Source organism: Malaclemys terrapin, chromosome 5 (genome assembly GCF_027887155.1).
Source record: "Malaclemys terrapin pileata isolate rMalTer1 chromosome 5, rMalTer1.hap1, whole genome shotgun sequence".
NCBI classification, from domain to species: Eukaryota; Metazoa; Chordata; order Testudines; family Emydidae; genus Malaclemys; species Malaclemys terrapin.
The window spans coordinates 134867457-134884875 of NC_071509.1; the positions used below are offsets into that span (position 1 = coordinate 134867457).

Here is a 17419-nt window from a genome sequence, read left to right on the forward strand (position 1 = left end):
TATAGGGACAGTCCTGATATTTGGGGCTTTTAAATATGGGCTCCTATTACCCCCCACCCCCATCCTGATTTTTCACACTTGCTGTCTGGTCACCCCAGCCGGGCTCCCCCTACTGGGCCCTGAGCCCCCGCCCGCCGGAGCCCCGCCCCCACACGAGCACGCCCCGCCCCTTCCCTCGAAGCCCCGCCCGTTCCCTCCCTGAGCAGGGAGCCCTCCCAAGCCACGCCCTCTCCGAGCTCCGCCCCCAGAGCCGCGCTCCCGCCCTGTCACCGTGACTCAGCAGCGCCCCCCCCTCGCTCCATGCCCGCACTCCGCTCCCTGCCGCCTCGAGCCATGGCCGCCGCCTTCGACTATCTGGTGCTGGGAGGCGGCTCGGGCGGGCTGGCGAGCGCGCGGCGCGCGGCCGAGCTCGGGGCCCGCGTGGCTGTCGTGGAGCATCAGCGCCTGGGGGGCACCTGCGTGAGTGCGGGGGGCGGGGCTGCGTGTGGGGGGCTGGGGCGGGTGGGGCAGGGCTGTGGGGGCCAGGGATGAGGGGGAAGGAGTGTGCAGGGGCTGGGACGGGTGGGGCAGGGTGAGGGGGGAAGGGGTGTGAAGGGACTGGGGCAGCGGGGATGTGGGGGGGTTGGGGCAGGGGTATGGGGGGCTGGGATGGGTGGGGCAGGGTGAGGGGGAAGAGATGTGCAGGGTCTGGGGCAGCGGGGATGTGGGGGGGTTGGGGCAGGGGTATGGGGGGCTGGGATGGATGGGGCAGGGTGAGGGGGAAGAGATGTGCAGGGTCTGGGGCAGCGGGGATGTGGGGGGGTTGGGGCAGGGTGTGTGGATGGACAGGGCTGGGACGGGTGGGGCAGGGTGAGGGGGAAGGGTGTGGGGGAACTGGGGCAGGGTGTGTGTGGATGAGGGTGGGGTGAGGGGGTAGGGGTGTGTGTGGATGGATGTGACTGGGGATGGTGTGTGTGTGTGTAGATCAGGGGTTCTCAGACTTTTGTACTGGTGACCCCTTTCACACAGCACTTCTCTGATTGTGACCCTCCTTATGCATTAAAAACACTTTTTTATATATTTAGCACTATTATAAATGCTGGAGGCAAAGCAGGACTTGGGGTGGAGGGTGACAACTCGTGACCCCCCATGTAATAACCTCGCGAGCCCCGAGGGGTCCCGACCCCCAGTTTGAGAAACCCTGGTGTAGGTGGATGAACATGGCTGGGGGTGTGGATGTGTGTGTATGGATGTGGCTTGGGGCGGTGGGGTATGTGTATGGATGTGGCTTGGGGAGGTGGGGGTGACGACATGTTGCAAAGAGGGGCTCTAATGAGTAATCCTGGGGCAGATATCTGGGCCAGCTGGGGTTTTCTTTCCAGAACTCGTCTAGCCTTGTAGAAGGGCAATGAGCTCCAAGAACAGGTGTGGTTTGTGTGCACTGAGTGGCAGGATGCCACCGTTGCTCTGTGAGCATCAGTTTAGTGGTGCCAGTACCTGCTAGGCTGTAAGCTCTTTGTTCGAACCCTTTTATTTAACTGCAGTGACTGTCACAAATAGAGACAATGCCAGCACGTCGACAAAGTGGTATTGTCAGGTGTTGCACAACTCAGATTGGTCACACATCTTTCTTCACGAGGACAGCTGGCTTTATGGATGTTCTGTATTACTGAATTTTCACAATAGTCATTGTTCCTTACACGCCTATAAGGGGATGGGGCCCATCCAGGTCAGACTTTTTCTAAATCAGATGCATTTTCAGCTGACCATTACCTTCTATTTCTTTTAGGAAGAAGGGTGTGTTTAGAAAACATATTAGCAATTAATTAATATAGAGCCTTATTAATTTTAAAGTGTGTGAAACAAACTGACAAAAGCCAGGAAAGACCAGGAATTCCCCGCCCCCATTTTTTGTGTGGGGTGCTGATGTTGTTTATAATAATATTTATTGTTGTGGGACCAAGACTGTAGAGCCCTCAGGTAGGATCAGTGTCCTGCTGTGCTAGGTTCTCCACACATAGGAGACATTAAAATAGCTTACAACCAATTTTAAAATTATTTGTGTGTGTTCAGAACACAACAGACGCTTTTCCAGCACCTTAGTTTGTACAGATTTACAGAATTCCAAATGAGCAATGTACTCTGCTCTGCTGCCCCAGTTAATTAGACAATGTAGGATTTTTAAGAAAAAAATTGGCTCTGATTTTTCTCTCTCTCTTTGAGATGCCCATCTTAACGTATCTTGTAAAATCAGCATACGTTTGAGAGATTTGCTGACCTTTCTAAGAACAGAATCAAGTCCTGAATATAGAGCTTTTTACATAGAAGGTGATGGTGCTACAGTGTTGTTGTGAAAGCTAGTGTAACTTCATTGGAATATTACCAAACTCAGGTTTCACCAGAAGTTGTTATTAAAACAATGCTAGTTAGTATCCGTTTATTTCTGACTTACAGGGTCAGATTGTTCATTGACGTAATTGGTGTAGTCAGAATATACAAGCTGAGGAGCTGGTTCACAGTAGATAAAATAGAGGATTTGTGTTTTTCAGATAAAACGGTACACACACAAAATAATCTTTCTTATGCTAGCAAAAGCAAAGAGTAGAGATGACGAGAATATAGCAGAGTACAGAGCTGTGTTCTGGTGCAACTGTAGGCATTTTAATAAACTTCTATTTTCAGATTCTCCTGAAAAAGTGTTTTAAGTATTTTGAAGTACCTTTCCTTCAGACAGGGTGGTGGATCTGTGCAATGTATGTGTACTTGCTTGCCTATTGACAGGAAAAAGGCTGCAAAGTTTTGATGAAGCTCTTTAGGAAGAAAACTTTTAATGAAAAGTATGAATACATTTGTATTATAGGGCCAATAACCGGAAGGAAAAATCCTCATTTAATCTCCTGTGAGCTCCTAGTATTTCCTATACCTCTGCCACTCCTAAAAATAAGGTCAGGGTGAATTTTATGTCACTTGCCAGCTAGTTAAAACAGGAAATACAACTACTTTGAGGAGTGAACAAACTAGTGTTGCATAAATCTGAAGTAAAGGAGGGAGTGGCTTCATGGTGATTGGTTTAAACAGGTCTGTTTGGTAAGTATCTTGGTTTGTGGCAAGTCTGCCCCTTTTCTGGCCTCTGAGTGCACCCCCTCAGCAGTCTGGCATCTTGCCTTTGTCTCAAGGTGGAATCTTGCTGTTTTAGGCTGTCAGACTGGGACCTGGGTATATTGCTCTGTGTACAACTGCTTATTACCCCAAAGACGTGTTTGTGAGTTCACTGGCCTTGTGTTCAATATGAATTTGCTTCAAGGGCAGAAGGTTGTGAACCCATAGAAGCTGACCCAGTCATTTGAAAGATATCAGAGCAATATTAGCATAGTTACATTTTTAACAGTTGGAGAAACTGAGGCACAAAAGGGGTTCATTGAAAAAGCTCATGGCAAATGAGATTAGAACTCAAAGCTGGCTTCCAGTTGTGTGCTCTGATCACTTGGCCACTACCTCAAAAGTTACACAGTAGTGGGGAGAGGGGAAGTGTTAGCTGAAGACACTGAGCTATATTTGTATTCCTTTATAAAAAGTGCTATGCAATCTTTACTATCCTTGCTGAGCAGACAGGAAATCCTCTTAAGAATCCATTGAAAAACAACAGCTTTAAAATGGGCACGATACATGTTTTTTAACTTACTTTAGAAGGGTGAAGGGCTGAGTTAGCCCTGTGGGATTGGAACCTCTGAATTTGGTAATAGGAACTAAAGTATCAAACATGAATGTCTCTTTGCCCAACTCAAAATGACTTTGATATTTCTGCATTGTAGGGAGTGGGAGAAAGGTGCGGAATTGGCATCTATTTTGGGAAGCTTTAGTTAGTGGACTTACTATTTTCTAAGTATTGATTTTATTATCATAATGACAAATGTAGACTTAATATTCTTCTCTCTTAGGTGAATGTTGGATGTGTACCAAAAAAGGTAGATTTTTTTTTTCTTCTTTCATATTGTCTTTGTGTTGAAATGCATGTGTCTGTATTCAATTCTTCATAACACGGATGTTGGGAGAGTAGATGAACTTAATAGGGTGCAGCTACAGTTAGGGGCACTCTCAAAAATACTCCATTCCACAATCCTTACTTTGCTTTTTTGCCTAAGGCTGAATAGGCTGGTTAGACTATTTCTAGGTAAAATGAATATCCAAGGGACAAATTGTGCTCTTAGGCCCATGGATGCAGACCTATTGGCATTAGTGAGGTTACATCAGGGTATCTGTGAGCAGAATTTGTTGTTTTAGTATTTTCCTTAGTCTCACAAAAGCTGTTTTCCTATGGTACTATTTCAAGTCTGATGAGAAATGAAGAGCTACATTTAGTTAGCTGTTAGTCTGTAAGGTGCCACAGGACTCTTTGTCGCTTTTTATAGACACAGTTGATGCTTTTTTCATTAATGCTGTGCTGAATTACTGTTCTCTTTACCTCTGTGACAGGTGATGTGGAACACAGCTGTCCACTTTGAATTCATCCATGATCATGCCGATTATGGCTTTGAAACCCCCAATGTGAAGTTTAATTGGCGGTATGTCTAAGATTCAGTATTCCAGGTGGCAAAGTCTTGTTTACATTTATCCTTTTAAAGCACAATACATTTTATGTAAATATTGTATTTTCTTTACGTATAAGCAATTCTCTCGCTGTGACCATGTATAAGCAGTTCTTTTCTGAGACCATGTCTGCTTATAATGCCCTAGGTGCACTGGGGGAGGAACAAGGCTTACTCAGTTGCTTGCAGTTTGGTTCCATGTCCCTCATAGCCAGTGTGGAATGCCTGGGCCCATGGGCCAGTTTTGCCAGTGCCATACAGGATGGGGAGTCAGTTGCCAGCAAGCTCTGGGCCTTGCTCAAGAAAACCTCTTGTCATTAATGACATAACCAGCTATATAGTGGTTTGTTTCATGTGCTCCATGCCCCTGAACCCCCCTTCCTGTCCCTCCCACATCCCTGCAGCGTTTTCATTGACTTTATCCGATGACCTTTTTGTGTTTGCATATCTAATGAGGTTGGATTTTAAAGCTAGCCGCCATTTTTTTTGCTGTGTATTCTTATTAGCAGTGAGTAAAAGCTTATATAGTGACAGTGACTACATTTTATTGCAGAGTGATTAAAGAAAAGCGTGATGCTTATGTGAGCCGCCTGAATGGGATCTATCAAAATAACTTAAACAAGGTTTGTAAATTTTGGTTCATGTACAAGTAACAGATCTTAAAATTACAGAGCCTCTTCTATGCCCCTGTAAACTGTCATATTTTCCCAGAACCTATGAAGGCTTTCCAAGAGAGTTTAGCTTGGTTTTTTATCTTTGGTCAGTGCAGGTTCCGTTCCCAATAGTTATAAAAACCCTTCTCCTGTGCCAAAGCACATTTCTGTGGTTTTAAGAATGATTCCCACTTCATTAACCAGTGAGAGCCATTTTTTCCTCCTGTTCCCCCAGTCTGTATAAGGTGATGGTGCACACTACTGCGAGTAGATGCGGCCATGTATTCTACTTAGGTGTTTGTGCCAAGTGCACTGAACCCAGAGAATTTTGCCTAGCAGTATCCGTAGAGGGGTGTGTTCACACCTCGTGGCCATAGCCCCTTCCCTGGCTATATGAGGCGGGATTTCTTTGGTTTGTCATGGCTAACCATCATTTTCAGTACACGTCCCTTCCTTTTGGTCTGTCTTCCACTCCCCGGGTCTTTACCAAATGTGTGGTTGTGGTGATGGCATACCTCCAGATGACTGGCTACTAAGGGGCAGGTCCAGAGAAGAAGTCCTTTCTCATGTATGCATCACACTGCATTTACTCAACTGTCTGGGTCTCCTACTGAACATCAGAAAGTCAACATTGGTCTCTACTTGGAAAATTGAATTCATTGGGACCTTAATAGAGTCCAAAAGTAGTTTTGTAGACTGACCTTTTCCAGACACTTTTATCACCTTTGTCTCATGCTGCAGTCTCAACCTTCCATGACAATTCTCATGTGTCTGAGGCATGTGGGCCACATGTCCACATACACACAGGTGGTTCAATGCACAAGTTGCCCTCTTCAATGCCTTCGCCTTCTTCAGATGTGGCCCAGAACAGTTTACCATCCGGCCCTTCATCCCTTAGACAGGTTGGTCTGCCTCCCTCCATTGACCCTGGACTTCTTGCACTGGTGGATGGATCAGGAGAATGTATGTCAGGGCATTCCCTTTGCCCGGCCCTTACCAACCAGGACTGTTGTCACCGATGCCTCCCTGGTAGGTTGGGGAGAGCGTCTGGGGTCGCTGAAGGTTCAGGGTCTGTGGTCATTTGGAGCAGGAAGCTTTGGGCCATCTACATTGCTGGTCATGTTTTCCTAGACTGCATCAAAGGTTCAATGGTTCACATACTTACTGACAATAGCGTTGTGATGTATTATGTGAACCGACAAGGGTGAGCACACACCAAGAGGTGGTCAGGCTGTGGCTGTTCTGCACTGAAGAGAATATCACTCCGATAGCCAGTCAGTTCCCCGGGGTCTAGAATCATCTCATGGACCATCTTGGGAGGAATTTTTCCCTGAGTCACAAGTGGTCAGTGAAGTCCATGTTCTGAAAGTCATCTTTGCTGCTTGGGGCATGCCGATGATCAACCTGTTCGCTACAAGGGACAACAGGAAATGTAGTCTATTCTGCACTCGAGGGGGGCCTCAGCCCAGGCTCCCTGAGTGATGCCGTCCACGGCAGCTGGCAGTCAACTCTCCTATATGCTTTTTCTCTGACCCTGATCATTCCACAGATCATTCTCAAGCTGAAAGCAGATCAGGCCAATGTCATCCTCATTGCACCGTCATGTCCGAGGCAGTGTTGGTTTTCTGACCTTCTTGCACTGTTGATTTGGCCTCCCATATGCTTTCCTCTCCAGTCTGACCTACTCTCACAGAATCATGTTTGCATCCTGCGCTCAGTTCCCTATATCTCACTGCTTGGCTGCTTCGTGGTTGAATGAAGAGGAAGAGTGATGTTTGTCGTCTGTTCGACAAGTCCTACTCAGTATAGAAAACCATCTACCAAGTTGGCCTGTTTGAAAAAGTGAAAAGGTTTTTCTATGTGGTCATTGGCCTGTGGAGTTCAGCCAATGCTGGGTAGTATCCAAGATATCTTGAAGTATTTGCTGCATCTTCAGCTGTTGGGCCTTCCATTTAGCTTATTGAGGGAGTATCTAGTGGTGATCTCAGCCTTTCATCCACCCATTCGTGGAAGATTGGTATTTTCCAGTGCTGTGATGGCTAGATTCTTAAAAGGAATCCTTCGTCTCCATCTGCCAGTGCAGGAACTGGTCCCTTATAGGACCTTAGCACAGTCTTAGCGGCTCTGATGGAACCTTCATTCAATCCTCTGGCATCTTGCCCCTTTCCTCTCTATGAGAAAAAAACTGCATTCTTCATGGCAATGACGTCTGCAAGGAGAGTGTGAGAGTTGCAGGCTTCGATGGCAGAGCCTCCTTACGTGCAATTCTCCAAAGAAAAAGTGACATTGCCACCTCACCCAAAATTTGCGTCTAGAGTGGTGTCTCGGTTTCGTTTAAATAGGCGGTATGTTTGCCTGTGTTTTTGTTCCTAAGCCGCACTCATCTCCACAGGGACAGCATCGTCACATGTTAGACATCAGATGATGTTTAGCCTTTTCTCTAAACCTTTTTGTGGTTTGTCGCATCTGTTTGTGTTGTATGCAGACTGTGAAGAGACAGGCAGTCTCCTCACAGACGGTCTCTTAAGTGGATAACTTTCTGTATCAAGATTGCATACAAAACAGTTTTGGGTAGGCCCCCTCTGCGTGTGAGGTCATTCTATGAGAGCGAGAGCTACATCAATAGCATTCTTAAGTGACCACTTAATATTGGATATTTGCAGAGCTGCCACATAGTCATCGATATATATGTATGTATGAACCATTATCCCATTACTGCAGCATCCAGAGAAGATGCAAACTTTGGGAAGATGATCCTGCAGTCCTTGTTTAAATATACTCTGAACCCCACCTCCTGCGAATGCTGCTTCTGTGTCTCCTAAGTAGAATACATGGCTGCATCTACTTGAAGAAGAAACAGTTACTTCCTGTAACTGACATTTATTTTTTTTTAAAATGTGATGCAGATGTGTATTCCACAACCCGCGCTCCATCCCCTTTGCATCCGAGTCGAGTTTCTGGGAGTTGGTGCAAAGGAATTCATGGGGAGTTGGTGTGGCACTGCCTCGTCTAGCCAGGGGGCGGGTTTTGGCCACAAGGCATGAGCACTGTCCCTCTTCTGGTACTGCTAGGCAAAATCATCTGTCTACAGTGCACACATACCTAGTGTGGAATACGTGTCTGGATCACATCTCGAAGAACCACAGTTACAGTAAGTAACTGTTTCTTACCAGCTTAGTCGTGTTTTAGCTGGCTGGAGTTTAATCTTCATTAGCTCTCCATAACATACAGTGGCTTGTGGTGCAGATTGAAGGCTTTCATTATATTTACAAACATTTCAGATTACTAGATGAGCGTAGGCCTACGTTTTCAAACTGGCTCATGATTTTAGGTGCCCACGTGAGATATCGTAAAGGGGCCTGATTTTTAGAGGGTGGTTCTTGAGCATTTTTTGGAGTGGGTACCCAAAATCACTAGTCACTTTTGAAAATGTAAGCCATTAGTAGCACTTCTCAGAAATTGAAATGCTGAATCTGAGAGCTGTCTTACTACTTTTCTGCTTTGATAATTAGGAAAGGTTCATTCTTTCTCTAGCATCTGGTTCTGTGATTTATAGAATAACAGTACAATCTAAAATTTGTTTTTATAGGCTCACATAGAAACCATTCATGGCCATGCAGCTTTTACGTCTGATCCTGAGCCTACGGTAGAAGTCAATGGTAAAAAATACACCGCTCCCCACATCCTTATAGCCACCGGTGGGCGACCATCAGTTACCCCTGACAGTGAAATCCCTGGTAAGTCTTTAAATAATTTGATCAACATCATGGCATGCAAGTACTCCTGTGGGAGGAGATTTCATGAGAGTTACAATAGGCCTTCCTATTTTTCCAGTGCAAATAGTGTAGCTCCGGTACACTCTAGTCTCTCTGGCCTCGGTGGTCTATATAGAATGTACCCTTAGAAAGTATATTTGTTCTCAGCATTCTACTGTTCCCTGCCTCTTATAAATGGAACTTTGGCCTACATAGAAAGAGGTCTGATCCAAAGCCTTCTGGAGTCTGTGGAAAGATTCCCACTGACTTCAGTGAACTTTGGATGAGGCTCCAGGTCAGGATCCTTGGTGCCATCAGTTAAGGTTTGTAAGGTGTGCTTCCAGCAGCTCCACAGGTGACTTGGACAGACACTGTGTTTGCCAATTTTCCCTTAAGCCAAATTGGATCTGCCTGTTCAAAACTGCTAATCTGCTTATTATGAGGGCAATATGCATGTCACTGAATGTTAGACACTAAATGTAGGGGCTTGCGCAGCTTGTTCTCCTTTAAACAATTCTGCTTTTACTGAAAATACCTTTCCACAAAATAGGAAGGAACTGATGCAACATTTAGGTCAGCCCAGAAGTCGCATTCGGTTCAGCATGGACGTTGAACTTTGCTACCTGAAGCTTTTATCACTTTGCATTTTTTATGGAAAGCATTCTGGTTTGTTATGGCTGTGGAAATGAGAGAGACTGTTCCAGACTTAGGAGGCTGAGGGTGGACATACCTGCAAAGGGTGCGCAGAGTGACAGGGAGCACTTGTGCCTGTTTATGATATAGAAAGATCTGAAAGCTAACAGTTTTTTTGTCCTGCTTGTTAGAAAAATTGGATCCTGAGTAGACTGGAAGGCTCTGTGGCAGGGGTGTCCCACCCATTTGGTAGAGAGTTCCAAATTTATGGACTGGGTCTAAATGTATAACCTAATACTCCTTTTAATCCACAGTGGCTCTCCCACTGAGGTCAATGAGAGTTGCACAAAGATCAGAGGTAGAGTGTGGCCGTTATGTAGTGATTAAACTTAGTTATTATTTACTGTCACATTCAGTATCACTGCGTGGAGAATCTGCTCCCTTTTGAGAGGACTCCTGCTGTTTCTGCCCTTTGTTTTTTTCCCTTTCCCCAGCCTCCTGTCTGTTTATTTTCTTACCCTGGCTTTGAGGGTGTATCCTCTGTTCCTCTCTTGGTATTTCCTTCCTGGCAGCAGCTCCTAATTCACACCACTTTGAGAGCTTCTTTCTCAATCTATTTCCTGTTTCAGCTGTTAGAATGACCCTCTACAAAATAGTTACCTTTGTCTGTGAAGTGCCATCTCTGGCCTTTAGCGTTTACGTTCAAATGAGATTAATGATGGCAGGAGAGTTCACAGCTCTCAGCCCTTGTTTCAGGCTCCCTGTAGTCTCAGGCAGAGCTCACTGCATTGGCTCACATTTTAAACATATTTTTTGCACCCATGAGGACTAAAAATGTACTTCATGATAATGAAAGCTGAGATTCTGCACCATGTGTGTGTCAGTAAGGGGAATGCATACACCAAGCAGGCTTCACTCTTGACATCGTACAGTAACTCCTCACTTAACGTTGTAGTTATGTTCCTGAAAAATGCGACTTTAAGCAAAACGATGTTAAGCAAATCCAATTTCCCCATAAGAATTAATGTAAATGAGGGGGTTAGGTTCCAGAGAAATTTTTTTCACCAGACAAAAGAAGATATATATATATATATACACACACACACACAGTATAAGTTTTAAACAAATTAGACAGTGATGATGATTGTGAAGCTTGGTTGAGATGGAGGAGTCAGAGGGTGGGATATTTCCCAGGGAATGCCTTACTGCTAAACGATGAACTAGCAATTGGCTGAGCCCTCAAGGGTTAACTCTCACACTCTACAAGGCATCAGGAATGGAGGGAGGGGAGACAGCATCGCAGACAGACACACACCGTGTGTGTGAGAGAGAGATGCGCATTTCCCCTTTAAGTACGCTGACCCCACTCTTAGGTACACTGCCTTGTTAATTAGATCAGCTTGCTGAGACCGCAGCTGCTGCCAGCAAGCTCCCTCCGTCCTGAGCCCTGTCGTGTGTCCCCCCCCGCTCTATGGAGATGGGGTAAGCGGGGTGAAGGAGCAGGGGGACACCCTGACAGCCCCCCTCTTCCTTTCCTCCCCCCGCACAGCAAGCAGGAGTCTCGGGGAGCAGCTCCAAGGCATAGGGCAGGAGCAGCACATGGCAGTGGGGGGAGGGACAGCTGAACTGCCGGCAATTGCTAGCCTGCTGGGCAGCTGCCGCACAGGGAACTTAGGTGAGCGGGGAGCTGATGGGGGGGCTGCCGGTCCACCCTGGTTCCAAGCCCCCACCAGCTAGTTGCAATGGACTACTCTTCCTGCAAGCAGTGGACAAAGCAGGCGGCTGCCAAACAGCGTTAGAAGGGAGCATTGCACAACTTTAAATGAGCATGTGCCCTAAATGATCAGCAACGTAACAATGTTAACCGGGACAACTTTAAGTGAGGAGTTACTGGAGTTCTATGGTGACTGAAGAGCTAGTATCAACAGTCCAGAGCTAGAAAGCTGAGCAAAAGGATTTCTAGTCCCTGCTTGAAACTTTTTTTTATTAACACTTATTTAACTTCGCTGACTAACAATTGAGGTGTCAAGTATCAGAGGGGTAGCCGTGTTAGTCTGAATCTGTAAAAAGCAACAGAGGGTCCTGTGGCACCTTTAAGACTAACAGAAGTATTGGGAGCATAAGCTTTCATGGGTAAGAACCTCACTTCTTCAGATGCAATTGAGAGGTGGGAAGTCTTTGTTAAAAATTCAAGGCCCTTCCCACTTTACTGAAGGTGTGAGCGCTCTCATTATACCTCCCCTGAGAATTCTAGGAAACCCTCCCACAGAATGAAATCAGTCTGGACATCCCTGATGATTTTAAGGTTTAAAAAAATATATAATATGTAAAGAAGGATTTTTTATTTTTTAAAGAAGCAAAACTGGTATTGATCTTAGTAGTTTTGAAACCTTACATACCTTCTGAATGTCCTCAATAAAAATATTTGGAAACCCTTTCATTATAATCTTAATGTGTTATTTTGGTTAGTTTTTTAAGGGGGAAAAGAAATTAGAGGTCATCAGTCAGGTTTTAGTATCTGCTCTACCTTTCCCTGTTTTGTTACTTAAAACCACAGCCTGAAAATCAAACTCTCCAACGTGCATGAGGTACGTAGAGATTTTTTGGTGAGTGAATGGAGCTGAGGAATTACCGGCTCCCTCTGTGGAAAGGAGGGGGACTGAAGACAGTGGAACAGCTTTCTGCACTGCTCTTTCTTTAGCCCAGGGAAGAGGAAAGATGAGCATATCAGCACTGGTACCGCTAAGAGTATGTCAAACTTTGAGCTAGACGTGTAAATTCCAGCTTGAAAAAACATACCTGCACTAGCTCTGGCTGAGCTAGCATGCTAAAAGTAGAGTGTAGCCGCGGTGGCATGAGTGGTGGGAGGAGCTAGCTACCCCAAATATGTGCTTAGCCTCTTGGACGGGTCTGTACTTGGGGTGACTAGCCCCTCCTGACACTTACACTCTAGTTTTAAAAAGCAACGGAGGGTCCTGTGGCACCTTTGAGACTAACTGTTAGTCTCAAAGGTGCCACAGGACCCTCCGTTGCTTTTTACAGATTCAGACTAACACGGCTACCCCTCTGATACTCTAGTTTTAGTGTCTGAGTGTGCTTGTATGTCAACTCGCGCTGGGAATTACATCCCCAGCTCGGAGTGTAGACATCCCTCGGTTATTTTGGCAAGGAATAGAGCAGCCTCTTAGGTCCTGCCTGCACTAGAAAAAAGGTGTGTTTAAAGCCTGATAGGTAACCCATTACAATCTTAGTGTTCACCTCCACCAGCTAGTACAAAGTGACAGCTAGTGTTAAACTACAACTTACCTTGTTAAAACTACAACTACACTAGGACTGTAACATGTGTGAGCTAACATGTTAAAATACACTTTCTTTACTATGAAGACAAGACTGAACTGACTGACTGACTTTTACAGGGACGAGGGAGCAGAGTTAATCACACTTTGAGGGACAGCATTGATTGGGGTTAACAGAATTGGGGGTTTTGAGGGGGTAGAGAGAGCAGAATTGATTGGATTTGAGGAGGAACGAGTGGAGTTCAGCTGATTTTTGTGGGGCGATCAAACTGATTAATTAGGAAGAATGAAAATGTGTCAATGCAAATGAAATTTGCATAGCTTTAGGGACATGGCTCTTGTGGTGGGTTTAGGCATATAGTCTCTTTGGCAAGCAGGTGTCTGGGAGGTTTTTCAAGCTCTGCTTACAATACTTTCTTTCAATCCTAAACTCAGTTTTGCAAAGTAAAGAGGTGCCCTCTCTCTTCCACTGTTGAAGTGGGGAAATGAGCTTTAAAAACAAGTCAAATGTTTGTATGCTTGGGATTAGTTTGTATGTAAAGCTGACAGCAAGAAATGTAAATCTAAACTAAACAATGTTGTGTTGAAATGTACAAATGCTACTAAGAAAAAGCAGAGTTTTGTTACTGGGAGAGAGCATGTCATGCAGGGCCGCCTGGGGGGGGGGCGCAATTTGCCCCAGAGGGGCCCCCATGAAAATATAGTTTTATTCTATAGTATTGCAACTTTTTTTTATGGAAGGGGCCCCCGAAATTGCTTTGCCCTAGACCCCCTGAATTCTCTGGGTGGCCCTGATGTCATGGTTTGTGTGAAATTTACTTTGCAGGTGCCAGCTTGGGAATCACCAGTGATGGATTTTTTGAACTTGAAGAATTGCCCAGGTAAGCAAACCAAAAAATAGACTCTCAGTAGCAAAATCTGCTATCTTAGGCTGCTCTCAGCATGCTGCTCAAAGCAAAGCACACAGGACTCAATTTGTTGTACCCTGCCCCTGTGCAGTAACTTATTCCTGTGCAAAATGGGTATAAAACACCGCCTGATCAGAAAGAGCCAGGACAGAGGTGATTCTGACCCCTTGCCTTGTGTTTATTAAAATACAGGACTTTTTTTCTTAAATAACTACGTTAGAGCAGCACAAGGCTCTTTGAATCTTTGCTTCTTGTCTTTCATGCGCTGTGGAGAGGCATTGCAACTCATTGTCAGACTCACTCCCCAGCGCAGTGAGTGGCAGAAGCAGGGCACGCAGCCACTGCTCTGCCGACCCCATGGGCAGGAGGAGAGCTGGCCTGATCCCAAGAAGGTTGGGTAGTTTTCAGACCCAAACCTGTCATTTGTAGTCAGGTCATAATGGGTTGCAAGGCTTTAGTCGTCAGTGACAGTGACACACTGGTCTAAGCCCTTGGAGAAGCAGGAGTGACTTATTTGGCACTGCTTTGCCACATTCTCTCCAGCTACTGTTAAAGCCGTATGGGAGTCCCATGCAACCTTCACAGCCAGAAGGATAGTCCCCATGACTAAAATACTGGCTAGTGAGTACATGTACCACTGCCCCCAGTGTGTGTGGTGACAACATAACCCACCTGCTGACAATCTGCCTTTAGGAAGGAGGTTGCAATGATTTAAGACCTATGGACAGCGCCCTTGGGATTATGGGAAGACTGAGAGACTGGTTCATTCCCATGAACGAGGGAAAGATATGAAACTGTAGAGACTCCATCCAGAGCATGGCATCCTGTTCTTTGTGTTGGTGTCTGTGCCTTTCTTCTAGCTTTTCTCAGGTTCTCCATTTGGAGCAGAAAATAATGGCTGACAGGCCAACCGAGCCTCAGCCCCTGGATTGACATTGTGCCCAGGCATCTTGTACAGGCTCCCCGGTGGCTTGTCTGAGGATGCCTCGGCTGATCCTGCTATTTTGCCTGTTTCACTCACCCTGCCTCCAACTCCCTGGTCTCCTGCCTGACCCAATGTCAATGGACAAGAGTGTCCCTGCCCGCCCAAGAGAGGATGCCAACTTTTGCTTGGCATAACCACTCTGCAGCCACACACCCGTGCCTGACTCTTAAATGGCATCTTGCTTTCCTTTTCAATCTTCCTTTATGTGGTTGGGGGGAAATTGACTTGACTTAAAATCATAGCTTTGTAAGTGAGCCAAAAACAACTGTCATGGTAACCATATCAATACCCCATCAAAACGCAGTGTAAGATGGCTCATTTTGTGAGTTGGTTTTCTTGTAGCATGTAGTTAATAAAGTAGGTTTACAACATATGTGGCCGTTGAGTTAAAGCCTGAGATCGTTGGAAAGAACATATAATGTAGCGGTGGGGTGCAACGTCACAAGTGAAATAGTCCCAGAACCAAGACATGTCTGGATTACAGGAGACCCCTTGTCCTTTCGTTTAAGCAGTAAGAACCAGTGCCAAAGGTCTGTTCTGTTATCTCTGATGCTGTATGTGTGATCGTGCTGCTTTTCCTCAGGCGCAGTGTTGTTGTTGGTGCTGGATACATTGCTGTGGAGATAGCCGGAATCCTTTCCACACTGGGATCAAAGACATCCTTACTGATACGTCATGACAAGGTACAACAGATCATAATATCCACTGTTGCTTACTTCTCCAGTGATCTCCGTACCAGTTAAAAATAGCATAGATGCTTTCTGTGCCCTAAATGGCTGAACGCGTTTTGAGCCTCTGAGCCAAATGAAATTGCTGGGCAGAATAACTTGCAGTTTGTTGTGGCTGATCACATGAATTTAGAGAAGTTGATTTGACTTAGTAATATAAATAACATACAAAAAGTTGTAATGCAACGTTCAAGTTACAGAGTTAAAATCTCAATACCAAGAGATACAAAAATTAAACTTCCAGTAATAACTGGGCCATGTAGCATGTTTTGTATGTTATGGTCTAAAACAGAATATTGAGCTAGACAGAAAATAATAGAAAATACTAGAGAAGGGGTCTGTAATGTGGGCTACTTATTACACCTGTAGGAACCTTAAAGGTCACTATTAAAGGATTTCTAAACATTGCACTTGAGCCCTATAAGTAAAAAATGTCTAGGTTTTTGTCAATGTTTTTTTCTTATTTTCTTTAGAAATAACAGGAATGACATGTCTGCTCCTCCCTGTTTTTTTGCTGGAAGACTTCTTGAGGTTGTCAGGAGATGTGCATTGTCAGCTTTCTAACCACAACACAAGGGGTGTTGAGTCTATTCACAGACTTTCTCCCAAATTTTCATTAGATGCTAGCGTTAAATAGGTGTAAACAAAAACAACTCTAAACAGTCTGTCAGTTACTCAGCATTCACTCCTCTCACTTTTGTGATGTTATTTTACTGGGTCCGTGTCTGTACACATTTCACACCAACTTAATTAAATGGAAAAAGAACAGGAGTACTTGTGGCACCTTAGAGACTAACAAATTTATTAGAGCATAAGCTTTCGTGGACTACAGCCCACTTCTTCGGATGCATAAATTTGTTAGTCTCTAAGGTGCCACAAGTACTCCTGTTCTTTTTGCGGATACATAAAATCTGAAACCTTAATTAAATGGGTTTGAAGTTGCTGTAGTTAGATCAGAGCCACCTCCTTGTGTGGATGCTCTTCAGTCTAAGAGTGCCTTGCATTTCTTTAACTTAACTTAAGCTAAAATGAGTGCCCACACAAGAGCTCTGTGACAGTCTGGGGGATGTGTCTGTTGGATTAGGAATTCCATTTTTGTTTTGTGAATGCCATGTATGATTATAGTCCTTGTGGATTAGTGCATACATTTTGTAGCAAGGGTTATGTCTGGGAAGCTGTGACAGAGCATTCAAGGGACATCAGCATTGAACAACTCTCCCATATAGGAACAATGAGGGTTCTACCAAAGGGCAACTGACCTTGAATGGACTTTCTACCCAGAAGTTGTGTGCACATGTATGTATGTTTTGGAGCCTGGATGTTCCCCGGCAGAAGCTCATTAGTAAGAGAGGGAACAGACAGTTTTACAAGGAAGCTGCTCTCTGTGAAGGGGTCCTCCACTCCACTGTCAGAAGCAGGAACGCCAGCGGGATGTTGAGCCCTAAGGACTTGTACCAATCCCAGGACTCTTGGGAGTGGTGAGGTCAGATGGGGGATTGCATTCAGGAGTTTGTTTTCCATAGATCTGAAACAAGCACGAAAGAGTTACAGAGTAAAGTGTAAGAAACTCCTTTGCAAAGCCTGAGTTACTTGCTTTACTGCCACATTGTCCCTGAAGATTGTAACTAGGAAATCAGAGCTCACATAGCCAAGCGGAGTCTGGGGGGAGTTTGTCTAAGCACGGGGGGCTTAGGTGGGCTGTTGCTCTGATTCCAAGGTCTCACTGCCCAAGAAGGCTGTCAGACAGAGTCTGCATCTCAGAGGGAGCCTGAGAAACCTAGCTAGGAACAGTGACCAGTCACTATCCATACCTGCAAGCTTAGAGGTGCATGGGATTCAGTGGTTGAATCCAGTCACAACAGATGTGTCCGTCCAGAGAGCAGGGACCAGCCCATA

At 45.3% G+C, this 17419-nt stretch overlaps 1 protein-coding gene across 1 annotated transcript in view; it reads left to right on the plus strand.

The window, feature by feature from the left end:
- Positions 1-279: 279 nt before the first annotated feature.
- Positions 280-17419, plus strand: part of GSR (glutathione-disulfide reductase) — a 42559-nt gene continuing 25419 nt past the window's right edge. Inside the window, exons 1-7 of the mRNA XM_054030365.1 lie at positions 280-459; positions 3918-3944; positions 4453-4541; positions 5119-5188; positions 8808-8955; positions 13729-13783; positions 15379-15478. Coding sequence (XP_053886340.1) covers positions 301-459; positions 3918-3944; positions 4453-4541; positions 5119-5188; positions 8808-8955; positions 13729-13783; positions 15379-15478 — 648 coding nt within the window. The 5' untranslated portion in view covers positions 280-300. The remainder of the gene's footprint in view (positions 460-3917; positions 3945-4452; positions 4542-5118; positions 5189-8807; positions 8956-13728; positions 13784-15378; positions 15479-17419) is intronic.